Below are 17,321 nucleotides of genomic sequence, written 5' to 3' on the forward strand. Positions count from 1 at the left end.
GAGTCCTTCGAGCCAAACATGTGCGCCACATTGCGTCAGACGGCCGACTATTGTAATACGCTGCTTATCCGGAACTCATGAGTTGACGTCCCTTTCTTATTCATTCAAAGGTATGGACAACTTTTGCAAGTGCCATTTAGTTTAAAATTATGTATTATATCAAAAGTTTGTGTACGTAGTTAATGGTGTAAGGCAGGCGAATAACTACCACTTTTTACGGTAAAAAGCAGAGGGATGGGGCTGGTGAAATGTAACAACTCTCAAGTTCATAGATGGAGCTATGGATGCAAGGACTGACCATTCATGATCTCAACATGATAGTTTAAAAAATAATTGGGGGCTATACCGTGTTTGTTTACATTTAGCTAACGTTACTTTGTTTACAAACATTGGAGTAAAACAAGCTTATATTTTGGGTTCTGATGGCGTACGACCATTGAACGAAGCTCATGAGGCATTTAGCTATGTTATATTTGTCAAGAATGAATGGGTACATATCATTTATTTACAATGGATATAGCAACTGCATATTGTCCCTTTTAACGTTACAGTTTGCCAAAGTTGATGATTAGCTAACCGACTAAACTCAGCTCATAAACTTCCTTCACCATAGAGTGGAGTTTAGTCCGCTAATGGTTAAGTTAACTAGCTAGCCTGTTAGCATGTATTTTCTGTTTGACAGGTTAGTTGCACTAGAAAATATTGCATGAGTCGATGCATAGCTATCTGCGCACATCTCTGTTTGTGGAACTGTCTGTTTACTTACCATATTTTTAGCTAACGTTAGCGTTTGTTACTTGCAAGAGATGTCACGTTAGTATAACATAACTTAAGTTAGCATAAACAAACATGCCCAAAACAGTAACGGTACTGCCGACTGTTATGTAGCTAGCCTGCTAGTTTTAGCTGAGATTGGATGACTTGTGAAGTGGTTTGCATCCAATAGTCTACTATTTCACGAAGCATTATATTTTGCCAGCCATTATATTGTCTGACACACCCATCTCCGTCATCATTCTCCCCCCTCTTCTAGGGATGGCTTCCCTCTACGTCTCCCCCCATCCTGATGACTTCAGGAGCCTCATGGCCCTGGTCGCTGCAGAGTTCTGCCCCTCTCGGCCCTGCACACTCATAGAGGACCCTCCTGCTTCCCTGGCCCTGTGCTCTCGCCCCGGCTTGGTGCTGGACTCTGGGGGAGGTGAGGTGCTCTCTGGGGCCAGTGCTGTTGCATGGTACCTAGCCTCTCAGGGGAAGAGGACCGGATCGAATGCTAAGCAGGAGAGCCAGGTGTGGCAGTGGCTCAGCTTTGCAGACAATGAGCTGACTCCTGTGTCCTGTGCTGTGGTGTTCCCACTGCTGGGAGTGATGGGAGTGGATAAGAAGGTGAGGGAGAGGGGTCTCACCACTGGCAGCAACCCATGCAGTCACAAACACAAATAGGAGTATAATGGTGAATATTTGCTTACTTTCAAATTAATGTTTGTATGGGAGTGATTGAACAATGACAAAGCAAGTAGAGGGAACACTAATCTGGAATATAACATAGCCCAAGACAAATTCCTGTGTTAACAATGTTGATTACCAATTGTTTTTTCTGATTCTGATGATTCCATGCAGCTTCAGCAGAGTTCTCATGCTGAGATGATGCGCGTGCTAAACGTTCTAGATAAGAACCTGGAGCCTAGAACATTCCTGGTGGGAGACAGCCTCACTCTGGCCGACATCGCTGTGGCAACCGCAGCACTCCTGCCCTTCAAATACGTGAGCCAAATCTTTGTTAACATTTATCTTATATGTATATCCTCTTCCTCATTCTTTAAAGTTAGGAAGAAGTGAAAGTACTTGTCTTCTGTTAACAGACTGTCTGGTAAGTGAGTGCTGGGTTGTATTTATTACGTCTTGCAACAGAACCTGTTTACCGTTTAAGAACTAAATGGAAGCAAATGGAGCAAGCAGAACAAAACGGGGGGCCTACCTGCGTTTGTCCTATAGAAACACTAGTTTTCGTTGTATAAAACATTTTCCATTTGGAGTAAACCGTTTCTCTTGCAAAACGTTTTGCAACAGAATCGGCGTAATGAATACACCCCAGTTGTACTGTAAAGCTGACGTCACACAAAGCAATCCGTATGCAATTTCTGTTGCAGATTGCAAATGAAATCATCTCAAGCAACTTTGATGATACACAAAGCAACTCGCCTGAAATTACATGCAACATCCAATGTAAGATCTTCCTGTTTCACATTGTTTGAACTCCAATAACATTCCTCTTATGTCATACTAGGCCTTGGAGCCGTCCAACAGGAAAGCACTGACGAATGTGACCAGGTGGTTTCTGACCTGTGTCAACCAGCCTCAGTTTGTCAAGGTCCTGGGACAGATCTCTCTGTGTGAGAAGATGGTGCCCGTCACATCCAAACCCAGTGTTGCTCCTGTTCCTGCTGCTAACGCTAATCCAACTGCTGATGCCAACGCTGCCAGTGGTAAGAGGCTTAGGCCATGTCTTTGACTGTGAGAAACTCGTCTGGTAGTATGTGTTAAAGACGCACTATGCAGAAATTGCTCCCCCATTTTCTGGTTGCTAAGATTCTAATAGTGCGCCTAATTTCAGTTTGTATAACATAACAAGCAAGTATAGTGTAGAGAATCATTGTACCATCTAAACCCCTGTGAAATATATATTTTCCATAACCAAAAATATTGTATTTTCAGCTGTTTGAATCTGGTGTACAAAAACCGAAAGTAAAAGACGCAAAAATTAAACTTGAGAACGGGAAGCATAGAAATAGTGAAAGTAGAACAGATCTACCACTTCTTAAACATGCTTTCAATGAGAATGGCAGATCTATAACACAAATTTCTATGTGAATTTGGTTGGGTCGCCCAAAAACTTGCGTTGCAGCTTTAAGAATTTGCAAACAATATGGAATCAATAAAATGACAAACAGCTTCAGTTCGATTGTATATTGCAATAAAACAATTATAATAATTGTGAGTTGACTCGTATACCTGCAAAGTTGCTTGAGATGATGACATTTGCAACCTGGAAATGCAAGAGAAATTCTTGCCAAGTTTCTTTGTGTGAGATCAGTTTAGATTGAAGAATAACTTTATTATCCTGAAGACCAACGGTGTCTTCTTGTCAAGCTGAATGGCAAACCTGTTTGTTTTCACTACATTTGGCATCTTATCAGTTAGTTATATCAGAGGAATATTTTCTGGATACATAGCAGCATGAGTGACTTCGTGTGTGTGTGTGTCAGCTTGAGTTTGTTTGAGTGTGTGTGTTATGAGAATTTCGTTATCAATGTTCATAAACTTCAATTAATCTACTCAGTCTGCAACCCAGAGTTTGTAAGGTTCTGGTTTAAATGAAACAGACAGATTTCCCAGCTTACAATAGTCAAAACGTTTATTCACGAGAGCACTCTGAAGTCCATTATACAAAGACATCCATTTTATACCTTGCTCCTTACTTACGCACATACCTCCACACAAACAGTAGATATCCTACGCAAATACATACACACGAACAGTAGGTGAGTTGTATCCTTCTCCAGAGTTCTCACCCCTGTGTATCACTACCCAGCCGACAGTTCCATTCCCCCGAGATTAGGGAAACCTTGAGAAGTACTCCCTTGTCCTATCATAAGTTTCTCAGAGTTCTAGCCAGGTCGAGTCAAACACAGTTTAATTGTTCTCTGTATTTTCCTAGTCACACACATACAAGTTCAAATCTTAAGCTACGCCTTGCTCAGACAGTCGGTGTTTTTCCACTACACAGATACATTGTTTAATCTGCAACATGTTTCATAATTTTCTGCAAGCATAACAGTTTCTCCCCTCCACGGGTGGAGACAGAATGTCCTGTAAGGAACACAGTGGTCCAGCTTGTCTGTCAATAGCTCCTCTTATCATTTGTTTCCCACTTGCACCCTGCTTACATACTAAAAAGGAACAAAACGTCCTTGTTCTAATTCTGACTAAAACTACACACATCATCAGATTATAGTTTTATGATTCTAATAAATTTCATATGGTTTCAGGGTGGAATATTTTTAGTCATTATCTTAACATTACCTTAAACATATAAATCATTCAATCAGTATCTTACCATTACCTTAAACATATAAATCATATGAATTTCTATCATATCAGTGTGCTATTCTCAGAAGTGTGTTCTCTCGACCCCAAAACAATAAAGATCACATGCAAATTAGATGAAATACAGAATGCATTTGAATCATATTACACAAATCTGTACAAGCAACCAGAGAAGGCAGATGCACAGACAATAGAGCACTTTTTGAACTCACTTGATCTCCCCTCAATTGAGACAGAGCAAAATGATAGGCTAACTTTAGAAATATCCACCGAAGAAATTAATAAAACAATATCTCAACAAAAAGTCAACAAGTCTCCAGGCACTGATGGCTTCCCTACAGAATGGTTCAAGACCTTCAGAGAACAATTAGCACCTCTACTTAAGGCCTGTTTTAACTGGACTCTGAGGGAGGGGGGTCTCCCACCGTCATGGAGAGAGGCCATCATATCTGCAATCCCAAAAGAGGGTAAAGATAAGAAAGAATGCAGTTCATATAGACCTATCACAATTCTTAACACAGATTATAAACTATATGCATCAATAATAGCCAAAAGAATGGAGAACATAATCCCAGAATTGATTGACGGAGATCAAACTGGTTTCATACAAAATAGGCAGACACAGGACAATATAAGGAGAACACTACATGTCATGGACCACATTACTCAGAATAAGACAAGTGCAATATTAATCAGTCTAGATGCAGAAAAAGCATTTGATTCAGTGGGATGGGATTACCTATTCCAAGTTATGGAAAGATTTGGTTTCAACAAAGAAGTGATACAGTGCATCAAAACACTGTATTCGTGTCCGACCGCTAGAATAAAGATAAATGGACATTTGACACGAACGATAAAATTAGAGCGAGGGGCAAGACAAGTCTGTAATCTTTCACCCACGCTCTTCTCCTTCTACCTCGAACCATTAGCACAGGCAATAAGACAGGACCCAACCTTAGAGGGAATAACAATAAGAGGCAGTGAACATAAGATATGCATGTATGCTGATGACGTTCTGTTATTCCTTAAAGACCCAGGCTCAAGCGTACCTAGATTGATGGATGTTCTACAAACATTTGGAACATATTCAGGGTATGTGCTTAACGTACACAAGACCCAAGCCCTAGTATATAATTCTACCCCACAGGAAGAGCTGAAGAGTAGGTATAACTTCACCTGGACCTCTTCATCCATTAAATATCTTGGAGTATACCTACCAAAAGATACACCCAAACTTTATGACATGAATTACGATCACATCAACAAGAAAATATATGATGACCTAGACAGGTGGAACTCTCTTCCCTTAGATCTTAGTAGTAGAATTGAAACAATCAAAATGAACATCCTGCCGAGGTTATTGTATTTGTTCCAATCACTGCCCATAGAAATCCACCTAAACAGTTTAGGGAATGGGATAAACGGATATCAAGGTTTATCTGGAACAGTAAGAGACCAAGAACTAGATATACAACATTACAATTACCAAAAAACTGTGGGGGTATGGCCTTACCAAACCTAAAAGATTATCATGTGTCAGCCCAATTGAGACCCCTGGTTTGTTGGTGCAATTCAGCATACGAATTCAAATGGAAAGACATCGAGACTACTTTGACAGGGATACCCATACAGTCAGTTTTGGGAAATAAGGACATGGTAAAAGAAATATACAATAGACAAGATCAGTGGATTCATTTCTCTCTGAAGACATGGTTTAGGGTAGTTAAGCAAAATAATTTAGACAGAGAGATCAAACTGCTGAGTTGGCCTGCATACGACCCCAGCTTCATCCCTGCAACTCAGGACAGCAGGTTTAAACAATGGACGCAGAAAGGCATCACATCATTCAGTACAATTATAAGGAATGGGAACCTAGATAACTTCCAGGACTTAAGTAAAAAACATGATTTGGATAAACAAGATTTTTACAGATACCTACAAATCCGACACTATTTCTTAAGGGAGATAAAAGTGACTGACCCTCGAGCACCTCCAAAATTAATCCAAGTATTCACTAACGCATACAACTTGGAGTAACAAAAAAACGATTTCAAATCTCTACTTGGTTATTCAATCCTCAAAGAAACATTCCACAAACTATATTAAAAAGAAATGTGAGGAGGAACTTAACATAGAAATAACTGATGAAACATGGTTGAACATATTAGAGACTCAACAAAGCTCCACCAACTCAAGGTCATGGAGAGAATTCTGTTGGAAGAATGTTATACGTTTCTTCATAACACCTAAACTGAAATCAAAACAGACTGGCTCACCACACCCTTGTTGGAGAGAATGCGGTCTATTGAGGGCGGACCACTCTCATATCTTTTGGTCCTGCCCCGCAATCGAAACTTACTGGGGAGAAATAAGATCTAACATTGGAAAAATAATGGGATTTGACATAGAACAAACATTAATTTCTTTGTACTTGGGTGAAATACCTGATAACTTACACGATAGAGAAAAGTACCTCTTGAAGGTCCTACTGGCAGCCAGTAAAAAGGCTATCACTAGGAAATGGCTACAAAAAGACCCTCCCACAGTGACACAATGGATAGACATTGTAGAAGAAATACACCACATGGAGCGTATGATCTTTGCTTTAAGAACTCAACAGGAGAGAGGTCAGGAATACTGGGGAAAATGGGTTTTGTACTTGGAAAAGGTCTAATTCAAAGATGCCAATGTAACTGATATGATGATGAAGGTATGAAGTGCACTGTAACTGCCAGATCCTTTTTGCTATTTTATTTTACTTTATTTGTACTTTCTTTGTGTTCCTACAATAAAAACAAAGTATATAAAAAAAAAGAAGTGTGTTCTCTCACTCAGGCAAACCAAAGACAGAAGCTCAGCTGAAGAAGGAGGCTAAAAACAGAGAGAAGCTGGAGAAGTTCCAAAAGAAGAAGGAGATGGAGGAGAAGAAAAAGCAAGAAAAGAAACTGGCACCCCCGACAGAGGTATGAAGATGGACAGGTGGCTGGTTTCATTTCTCATTTTCCCTGTTGCAAAGACCATTGCTGTGTCCATCAACTGGGGCCCAACAAGTTGATGATCCTTAAAGTATACTCCCTTTACAGTTTTTACAGCCTAGATAAGGTCATTCAGTAGGTGTCTTGCCAATAGGTCTTATCGGTCTCATTCTGGTCTCTCTCCAGAAAAAGGCCAAACCAGAGAAGAAGGACCTGGGAGTGATCTCATACGACGTCCCTACCCCTCCTGGAGAGAAAAAAGGTGCTTATTAACCATAGAATTAGGAATGTGAATAATTGAATAGGATCTTTGTTATTAACCATGTATAATCCACCACTCTCTCTATTATACTCAAGTGTGTGTGTGTGGTGAATATTAAACTCCTATTTCTCCCTGTGTCAGACGTCCTGAGCCCCCTGCCAGACTCGTACAGTCCTCAGTACGTGGAGGCAGCCTGGTACTCCTGGTGGGAGAAGCAGGGTTACTTCAAGCCTGAATACGGGGTGAGACTGTCACTCTCTTTATGTATTTCATAGTTTATGCTTGTTTATGAAATGTGACATTTAACTAGCCCATGGCTGAGGTCATAATCAAGCTATTATGATGTTCTTATATTCTTCAGCGGAAGAGTATCAGTGAGCCGAATCCCCGTGGAGTGTTCATGATGTGTATCCCTCCGCCCAATGTGACGGGATCTCTTCACTTAGGCCATGCCCTAACCAATGCCATCCAGGACTGTCTGACCAGATGGTAATGGGATTCTCTATATGATTACACCAACCTGCTCTCTCCCTTTCTAGCAGTTTTTATCTTCACCTCCTTTCACCAGTCTCACTCTATATTCTTTCTACCAACTCTTTCTTTCTCTCTAGCCATCTCTCTCTCTCTCGCTGTCTTGCTGTCATGACTCTACGTGTCCCGCTTTTCTCTTCACCTCTCTCAACATTCATGTCTTATCCCATTCTCAACATTCTGGAGTGCTGTAATCTAGTTCTGTCCTTATCGCAGTATAATGGTGCATTTCCTGTTTCCTCCCTCTCCCCAGGCACCGTATGCGTGGCGAGACGACCCTGTGGAACCCAGGCTGTGACCACGCGGGTATCGCCACCCAGGTGGTGGTGGAGAAAAAACTGATGAGGGAGAGGGGCATGAGCCGTCACGACCTGGGGAGAGACCAGTTCATCCAGGAGGTCTGGAAATGGAAGAACGAGTGAGTAGAGGGAGAGGAAGGAGAAGAAGAGAGGGTTTCAAAAGAAAGAACAACAATAGAAGAGAAAATAAGAGCTAGAGTTCCTCTCTTTCTTCCTCCCTCACCCTCTTTCTTCCTCCCTGCGCTGTGTTGTAGGAAGGGAGACCGTATTTACCACCAGCTGAAGAAGCTGGGTTCCTCTCTGGACTGGGACAGAGCCTGCTTCACCATGGACCCTGTGAGTTTACTATCATTTACATTACCTCACACTTTACGTTACATTACCTGTCACCTTTTACTGTGTCATCATGGACATCTTATTAGAGCTTTATTAGTCTAATACATAAAGTACTATGTCTAGACTGACCATTTACCAACGTTGTAGTGTTCCCAACACTAAACTATTGTGACGCCCTCTCTAGAAACTGTCCTATGCAGTCCAGGAGGCGTTCATTCGTCTGCATGAGGACGGCGTGATCTACAGGAGCAAGAGGCTGGTCAACTGGTCCTGCACCCTCAACTCTGCCATCTCGGATATAGAGGTAGGATTCTGTTGTGAAATGTTTTAAACCGTTTTTGAAACGTCCATTCTGTTGCATACCATAATGAACACTCCCATGATGCTGTATTGTCCAGGTGGATAAGAAGGAGCTGACTGGCAGGACTCTGCTGCCTGTGCCTGGCTACAAGGACAAAGTGGAGTTTGGAGTACTGGTCTCCTTTTCCTACAAGATAGAGGGATCAGGTAAGACAGAGAGAAAGGGGAGAGTCGTTTTGGGCTGGGGAGGTACAGGGACACGGCTTTATCTTGAGTGTTTCTGTCAATTATATTAATTGATCTCACCCTTCCATTTGTTTCTCCCTCCCTCATTAAATGTCTCCCTCTGTCTCACTGTCAGATGAGGAGGTGATTGTGGCGACCACTCGTATAGAGACCATGCTGGGAGATTCTGCTGTGGCCGTCCACCCTGCCGACCCCAGATACCAGGTCTCTACAACTCACACACACACCCTGCCGTCTCTACAACCTTCCAATACATGCGTTCTTTGGAAAAATCCATGAAAGGTTATGCTTTCTTGACATTTTAAATGTTGTTTTGATGAATGTTTTTGTCATTCTAATTGAGAACTAACAGGTTTTGGTTTATCTGTGTCTCTCAGCACCTTAAAGGGAAGATGGTGCTTCATCCCTTCTGTGACAGGAAGATGCCCATCGTGTTTGATGAGTTTGTGGACGTCAACTTTGGAACGGGTACTAACCATGCTGTTTGGCCATGTGTCTGTCCTGGGCTAGTCTGGTGGCCCAAGGAATAGTGGGATACTGTTAGTTTGTATGGTTGAGATGTACAGAACCTTCTCTCTCCACTAGGTGTTGTGAAGATAACCCCAGCCCATGACCATAATGATTATGAGGTTGGAAACAGACACAACCTGGCCTTCATCAACATCCTGGATGAGAACGGCCTGCTCATCAATGTGCCGGCTCCATTCTTGGTACAGTACACTCCCACTACTTCTTCACCTGGTACAGTACACTCCCACTACTTCTTCACCTGGTACAGTACACTCCCACTACTTCTTCACCTGGTACAGTACACTCCCACTACTTCTTCACCTGGTACAGTACACTCCCACTACTTCTTCACCTGGTACAGTACACTCCCACTACTTCTTCACCTGGTACAGTACACTCCCACTACTTCTTCACCTGGTACAGTACACTCCCACTACTTCTTCACCTGGTACAGTACACTCCCACTACTTATTCACCTGGTACAGTACACTCCCACTACTTATTCACCTGGTACAGTACACTCCCACTACTTCTTCACCTGGTACAGTACACTCCCACTACTTCCTCACCTGGTACAGTACACTCCCACTACTTCTTCACTGGATCTTGTCTTCATGCTGTCTTAGTAGTTGTGGTGTGTTGTCACTCTTCTTCTTCCTTTTCCTCCTTGTTGTTCTGTTTGGTAACTTCCTCTCTGTTTTTCTCTGCCTACCTCCTCTCTCTCTCTCTCATCTCTCGCTCTCTCTCAGGGTATGAAACGTTTCGAAGCGAGGAAGGCTGTGCTGCAGGCTCTGAAGGACAGAGGCCAGTTCAAGGAGACCAAAGACAACCCCATGGTGGTGCCTGTCTGCAGGTGTACTACGATCAGTCCACATTACGAGCACATCAACACAGTCTAGTCAATGTGCATTCCTTTTTTCAGCTTCACGGCGAAATGTGGTCACGTCTGTGTCCAGGTGTGGGAGTGTGTTAGTGAGAAAATTTTGAATAGTATTGAATGTGAGTGTTTCTCCTCCCCAGTCGTTCTAAGGACATAGTGGAGCCCCTGCTGAAGCCTCAGTGGTATGTGGACTGTGCTGACATGGGCAAGCAGGCAGCTGACTCGGTCCGGGAGGGAAGACTCAAAATCATCCCAGACCACCACCATAAGACCTGGTTCAACTGGTTGGACAACATCAGGTAGGTTTTCTCTGCACCTCTCCCAGTCCCTTCCTCTTTCTCCATCCCCTCTATCACCTCCATTCCATCACTCTATCACCTCGATCACCTCTATCACCTCTATCCCCTCTATCACTCGATCACCTCTATCACCTCCATTCCATCACTCTATCACCTCTATCACTCTATCACCTCCATTCTATCACCTCCATTCTATCACCTCTATCACTCGATCACCTCTATCACCTCCATTCCATCACTCTATCACCTCTATCACCTCCATTCTATCCCCTCTATCACCTCCATTCTATCCCCTCCATCACCTCTATCATCTCCATCTCCTTTCTGGTTCTGTTTTCCTCTTCCTTCTATACCTCTCTTTTGTCCTCAGTCTTTCTCTTTCCTCGCTGTCCTTCCCGTTATACTCTTAAAAAATATATATATATTTTTTTTACCCCCTTTTTCTCCCCGATTTTATTGGTATCCAATTATTAGTAGTTACTGTCTTGTCTCATCGCTACAACTCCCTTACGGGCTCGGGAGAGACGAAGGTCGAGAGCCATGCGTCCTCCGAAACACAACCCAACCAAGCAGCACTGCTTCTTAACACAGCGCGCATCCAACCCGGAAGCCAGCCGCACCAATGTGTCGGAGGAAACACTGTACACCTAGCGACCTGGTCCGCGTGCACTGCGCCCGGTCCGCCACAGGAGTCGCTAGTGTGCGACGAGACAAGGATATCCCTACCGGCCTAATCCGGACGACGCTAGGCCGATTGGACTTCCCGGTCGCGGCCGGCTGCGACAGAGCCTGGGCTCGAACCCCCCCGTTCTACTCTTTAATGTGCTCCATCTCTCTACGCATTAGAAGGTGACACCCCACACTCTCTCCATTATAGAAATAGTGTATTACAGATCCTGGTTAGATCCCTAGTTAAAAACAGGGAGCACCTCTACTCCAGCACCAAACCCCTTTTCTTCTTTAGTGTTTCATCTGTCACAAGTTGTGCTCAGGTTTCCTCACCCCTCTTATTTCTTACATATTCACTTGAACTCATCCCTCTCTCATTCTCCCTCCTTCCCAGGGACTGGTGTATCTCTCGTCAGCTGTGGTGGGGTCACAGGATCCCAGCCTACTTTGTCACCGTGAACGACCCTTCAGTCAAACCAGGAGAGGTGAGATCTGTTTCTCTCATTTTCTCTGTGTCATTTTAAGTCACACCTGTCCTAACAACCCGTGTCCCATCTCTCTGGCTTCCTTCTCCCTCCCTCCCGTCCTCTAGGACATGGATGGTCATTACTGGGTGAGTGGGAGGACAGAGGAGGAGGCCAGAGATAAAGCTGCCAAGCGCTTCAACGTCTCCACTGACAAGATCACCCTCAGACAGGGTAAGATCTTCTCTCAAATGATGATCATTTACAGTGGAATGGAGTATTCTGCCAATTGCCCAGTGATTTTTGTTCACTTCCTGTGTTACAGATGAGGATGTCCTGGATACATGGTTCTCCTCTGGTATTTTCCCCTTCTCCATCTTCGGCTGGCCCAACGAGGTGAGGCTGTGTGTGTGGGTGCGTGTGTGTCTGAGGCTGTGTGTGTATTAAAGTTAACATAAGTTTTCCATAGTTCCTGTCTTGACTATATTGAATGTGTGGGTAAGGTGTGTCTAGAGCTGAGTGAGTGATACCCTCTGTGTGTAATACATGTTGTCCTCTCTCTGTCCAGAACCAGGACCTGAGTGTGTTCTATCCAGGCAGCCTGCTGGAGACAGGTCATGACATCCTGTTCTTCTGGGTGGCCCGCATGGTGATGATGGGCCTCAAACTCACCGGCAAGCTGCCCTTCAAAGAGGTCCGGCTCATTTGGAAGTAATCACCTGCTGCCTCTGACCGGTGTAGCATGTCATTGATTACAGTGGGGACAGCCTGTATAGTAATGATAATGGCTGTGTTTGATACTAGGTGTACCTCCATGCGGTGGTGAGGGACGCCCACGGGAGGAAGATGAGCAAATCTCTGGGTAACGTCGTCGACCCTCTGGACGTCATCACAGGCATCTCTCTGGAGGTAACACACCATGTTCCCATGGGGGGTGTTGTACTGTCTGCTTTATTAAGCAGCTATTCCAGGCTTTATTGAGGCCATTTATCTGTCTCCTAGTGTTGCTCCCTCAAACTGAGCTGAGTAGGGTTTGGATGTATCCACATTTCCTTAACGTCATACCGTTTCTGTACCATACTGGGGTATACAGTATTACCGGAAATGCACACAAGGGGCACAAAACAATTTAGGCAACAGGGATCTTGATCCAGGAGGGGATTGAATGTAACCGATAAGCTGTAACCAAGAAGCTTGATCTAGCCACAGCTAGCAAGTTAGTGAACCAATTGCACAGCTGGAGCCATGAGCTGGATATAATTTATTTGGCACATCTTAGGTTTCTTATAATTATATTTCTAGTTAAAAGCAGTGGCGTAGCACGCACCCCCCAGCTGAAATACCCCGGTATACAGTATAAACGGTATATCGCTCAAGCCTAGAGCTGAGTCAGCCCTCTAGAGCAGTGGCCACCAACCTTTTCTGAGTCAAGGTCACTTTCGTAGTCAAAAAGCAAGCCGATATCTACCGCTATGATTTTGAGAAGAAAAAAAAACATTTAACCTAAAAACTATTCTGTAGGAATGAGGTTTGTGCAGTAGGCCTAATACATTATCACAGCATATTGGCCATATGCCTGGCCTGCCAATATAGTAATTCTCAGACCATATTATATTTAAAAAACTCAAGCTTTGATAACAAAATAGATCCGTTTTTTTATACTGGACTATGGTACCTGCATCTATCTGATGGTCATGGTGATTTCAAGACAACTGAAGAAGAAAAAAAGAGGTCAAATCATGACATCAGTGATCTAGAAACGATTTTCCCAGACAGATCTCGTTTTCTTCCGAGTTCCCTGTTGTTTTGAACACTACATTAGTCTCAGGGGAGGGAGAGAGCAGCAGAGGGTCCGCCTCTCACGTCCCTACTCTATTCCTCCATATTAAAATAGACATGATGAGCTGCTAATAATAATAGAAAAAATACAGGGCTATCGAGACACTTGGCTACTAATTCATTGCAGCGCGGGTGGAAGTAGAGAGAAGAGCGTTTTTATGTTTTGTAATAGTGTTGAATAAAAACAGCGTTGACAGTACTGAATAGAAATTTTGACATGAACTCATGAACTCAAAAACAGCAGCTCTTTGTTGTATTCTGTGACAGTCGCTCTGTGGTCATAGTTGTATAAACTCTCATGTAGGTTTGGATCAAACTTTGCTGTAACCGGGGTCGTGGAAGCTGTAGACATGGTGATTTGAGCTATCTGAATGGCCAGCGCAATAAGCACACTAGATTAAGCCACAGTTCTTCCGGTGTGCTGGGTAGGCGGAGTGTGTCTTTTCAGACAAATGAAATGGTTCAAAATGGGAATACTTTGCCTACCCGGTGCGCGGTGCATCTGAATCAAGTGCACCTACCACCAACAGCGCAACACTATTTTTTTTAAAGGAGCGCAAGCCTTTTTCTTTGGCGCTCGACTAGGAATGCCTTGAAGATTGTCTGGTTGGTGACCACTGCTCTACAGGGCTCTGGGGACAGGCAGCACATACTCTTACTATAATCAGGTGGATTGAGGAACCAACAGTGTCTTGCTGCGTTGAATAAAAGTGTCATGCATTTATGTTGTCACATAGCTGTTGAACTGCAAGTGTGGTTAAGGACCTAGAACAAAGCACCAGGACACAGAGAGATGTCTCTGCTGACTGTGTGTGTGCAGGGTCTGTATGCCCAGCTGCAGGACAGTAATCTGGACCCAGTAGAGGTAGAGAAGGCCAAGCAGGGACAGAAGTCTGACTACCCCACTGGTATCCCAGAGTGTGGCACAGATGCCCTCCGCTTTGCCCTGTGTGCCTACACCAGCCAAGGTACACCACTCACTACTGCCATCTAGTGGTGTGGCTGTGTCATATTGCTATGGCTGGCATGCCATGTACACATCACCACTACCCTTTCTAACTCTCTCAGGCAGGGACATTAACATGGATGTGAATCGTATCCTTGGTTACCGTCACTTCTGTAACAAACTGTGGAATGCTGTGAAGTTTGCCATGAGAACGCTGGGAGACAACTTTGTTCCTTCAGAGAAAGCCCAGGTAAGATCTCTACCATCTGACATCTCTACCATAGAATTTGTATCTATTCAGTGTGTGCTTACTGCAGTGTCATGCCCATGTAAATGAAGGAAAATAAAGTTGCTTAGAGAAAATGCTCTTAATTTGATAGTGAGTGAAAATGGGTCTTTGTATGATAAGATGGTATTTAGTTTTATATTTCTGTAAAATGTCCAATTCTTCTCCTCCTCCTGTCAGCTGTGTGGGGAGGAGAGTGTGTCAGACCGGTGGATTCTGTCCCGTCTGTGTACTGCTGTGGGTCTGTGTAATGCAGGGTTCCAGGCCTACGACTTCCCAGCTATCACCACAGCCATCTACAACTTCTGGCTCTACGAGCTCTGTGACATCTATCTGGTGAGTCTGTTTGCCTGCGAGTGGGAAATGGTGTGAGGGTGGTGTGTGTGGGATTAATATATTGCCACTCCTTAACTTCCTGCTCCCAACCTCCATCCTCGTCTCTACCTCCCTCACCGCTACAGGAGAGTGTGAAGCCAGTGTTCTCCAGGGTGGAGGAGGACATTGGGTCTCAGAGCCAGGCTGTAGTCTGCAGACAGACCCTGTTCACCTGCCTGGAGACTGGCCTGCGTCTCCTAGCTCCCATAATGCCCTTCGTGGGCGAGGAGCTCTACCAGAGGTTGCCACGGCGACGATCCCAGGATGAATGTTCTAGTATCCATGTCACGCCCTACCCTGAGACTGAGGAGGTGAGGGAGGGAGAGATTGAACTTTATTGATGTGTTATGTTGACTGTAATTTGTGGTTTGAGGTTGTCTGACCGTCGTCTCTGTGTGGTCTCTAGTTCTGCTGGCACAGTGAGGACGTGGACCGTCAGATGGAGTTTGTGATGACCGTGGTCCGGACCATCCGTTCACTCAGGGCCGACTACAACCTGACCAAGACACGCGCCGATTGTGAGTTCATACATGACCATAAGCACTGTACTATATTTACTACTTAGTTATAGCAAGGGTGTATGATTTAGTCAGAATTGGCATGATTATCTACTTTGGTGACTAGGAAGAACACTTCTCATAGTGTTGTTTTACATAACCATATTATACCCCTTCCCCACAGGCTACCTCCAGTGTATAGTCAGTGAGACAATGTCTCTGGTGGAGCAGTACAGTCTGCAGATCCAGACCCTGTCTCTTTCCCAGACCATCCAGCCCGTCCCGGCCACTGGGGCCGTCCCAGAGGGCTGTGCTGTGGCCATTGCCTCCGACAGATGCACCGTCCACCTCATGCTCAAGGTAAGAGGTCTATTTTACGGGCTTCAACCGCACATTATTCTGTGTTGTGATTAGTATACACTGTTAGCCAGAGTCATCTGATGACTGTGTGCCAAACAGACATCTGTTTATTCCCTAGTGAAATTTTCACTTTCCACAACTACGTTTCCTTTTCTCCTCGTTAATCTTTCTCCCAGGGTCTGATAGACTTGGAGAAGGAGGTGGCCAAGCTGACTGTGAAGAAGGGAGAGCTGGAGAAACAGATGAATAAACTGAGAGAAAAGATGGATAAGAGTGACTACAAGGAGAAGGTGCCTGTTAAAGTACAGGAGCTGGATGCTGAGAAGGTGAGGGGGCTGGATGTGGTGGAATGTTATTACTCAGGTTTTAGTTTTGGAACGTGGGGCATTCCCACAGTAAAGACGTTTTGCTTGGATCTGCTTGTGAAATGAGATTATCAGCCGCTTCTGAAGTGTGTGGTGACCTGTGATACTACTCTCTAACCCTCTTCCAGCTGCGTCAGAGCCAGACGGAGCTGGAGAAAGCAACGGAAGCCATAGACAACTTCAAGAGAATGGTGTAACCTCTCCTCATCCCCTTTTACAAAATGTCGTGAGCTCCAACAGTATTGTGACAGACTTATGTTGTTTTGGCTCTGTACTCCAGCACATTGGATTTGAAATTATACAATGACTGAGGTTAAAGTGCAGACGTTTAGATTTAATTTGAGGGTATTTTCAGCCATATCGGGTGAACGCCACCATGATTGAGCAATTTAGACGTACATATGACTTGTGCCTAACTTTCATCATTATACGCAATCATGGTAGAATCCATATTAAATGTTCTATTCTTATTTACAATAAGTGACTCCAAAATGAGACCGTTAATTTCTATTGGGCATAAAATATTCTGAAACACAACCCCCCCCCCCAGAATAGTGCTGTCATTTCTAAACAGTTCATCCAATATGAATGAAAATACTGAGGTTAAAGCTGACAGTCTGTACTTTGTTCCAAAACAACAATTTCACTGTATTCCCCCTCCTGTTGTCATGTCTAAGTACTATGTCACAAAGGATTCTCTGGAGGGAAGTGAATAAAGACCTTATTAGACAGGCTGGGATCTGTTCTTTCTTTGATGTCCTTGCTGCCATTCTTGTGC

General features: G+C 44.0%; 1 protein-coding gene across 2 annotated transcripts; it reads left to right on the forward strand.

Moving 5' to 3' along the window:
- Position 1: 1 nt before the first annotated feature.
- On the forward strand, positions 2 to 17,275 carry LOC129838067 (valine--tRNA ligase-like). 2 transcript variants are annotated; one of them, XM_055904747.1, is made up of 30 exons: positions 2 to 110; positions 1,034 to 1,383; positions 1,618 to 1,761; positions 2,285 to 2,483; positions 6,940 to 7,067; positions 7,266 to 7,341; positions 7,483 to 7,583; positions 7,703 to 7,830; positions 8,126 to 8,290; positions 8,426 to 8,507; positions 8,692 to 8,811; positions 8,906 to 9,014; positions 9,169 to 9,257; positions 9,431 to 9,521; positions 9,639 to 9,763; positions 10,313 to 10,416; positions 10,584 to 10,742; positions 11,806 to 11,896; positions 12,004 to 12,109; positions 12,201 to 12,271; positions 12,444 to 12,569; positions 12,680 to 12,784; positions 14,535 to 14,682; positions 14,783 to 14,910; positions 15,127 to 15,282; positions 15,408 to 15,632; positions 15,728 to 15,839; positions 16,003 to 16,178; positions 16,355 to 16,504; positions 16,672 to 17,275. In XM_055904747.1, the coding sequence occupies exons 2-30, from the start codon at positions 1,036 to 1,038 to the stop codon at positions 16,738 to 16,740; spliced, it is 3,831 nt and encodes a 1,276-aa protein (XP_055760722.1). In that variant the 5' UTR covers positions 2 to 110; positions 1,034 to 1,035; the 3' UTR covers positions 16,741 to 17,275. The 2 variants fall into 2 exon arrangements, with proteins under 2 accessions (XP_055760722.1, XP_055760721.1); XM_055904746.1 differs by lacking the exon at positions 2 to 110 and adding an exon at positions 130 to 490.
- Positions 17,276 to 17,321: the final 46 nt, after the last annotated feature.

Source organism: Salvelinus fontinalis, chromosome 38, assembly GCF_029448725.1.
Source record: "Salvelinus fontinalis isolate EN_2023a chromosome 38, ASM2944872v1, whole genome shotgun sequence".
Taxonomy (NCBI): domain Eukaryota; kingdom Metazoa; phylum Chordata; class Actinopteri; order Salmoniformes; family Salmonidae; genus Salvelinus; species Salvelinus fontinalis.

Bases quoted from the DNA above. Each gene is read 5' to 3' on its own strand.
- LOC129838067 (XM_055904746.1), top strand. The intron at 9,258-9,430 runs GTCTCTACAACT...TGTGTCTCTCAG, and splicing joins CTGCCGACCCCAGATACCAG to CACCTTAAAGGGAAGATGGT. The intron at 11,897-12,003 runs GTGAGATCTGTT...CCCGTCCTCTAG, and splicing joins CTTCAGTCAAACCAGGAGAG to GACATGGATGGTCATTACTG.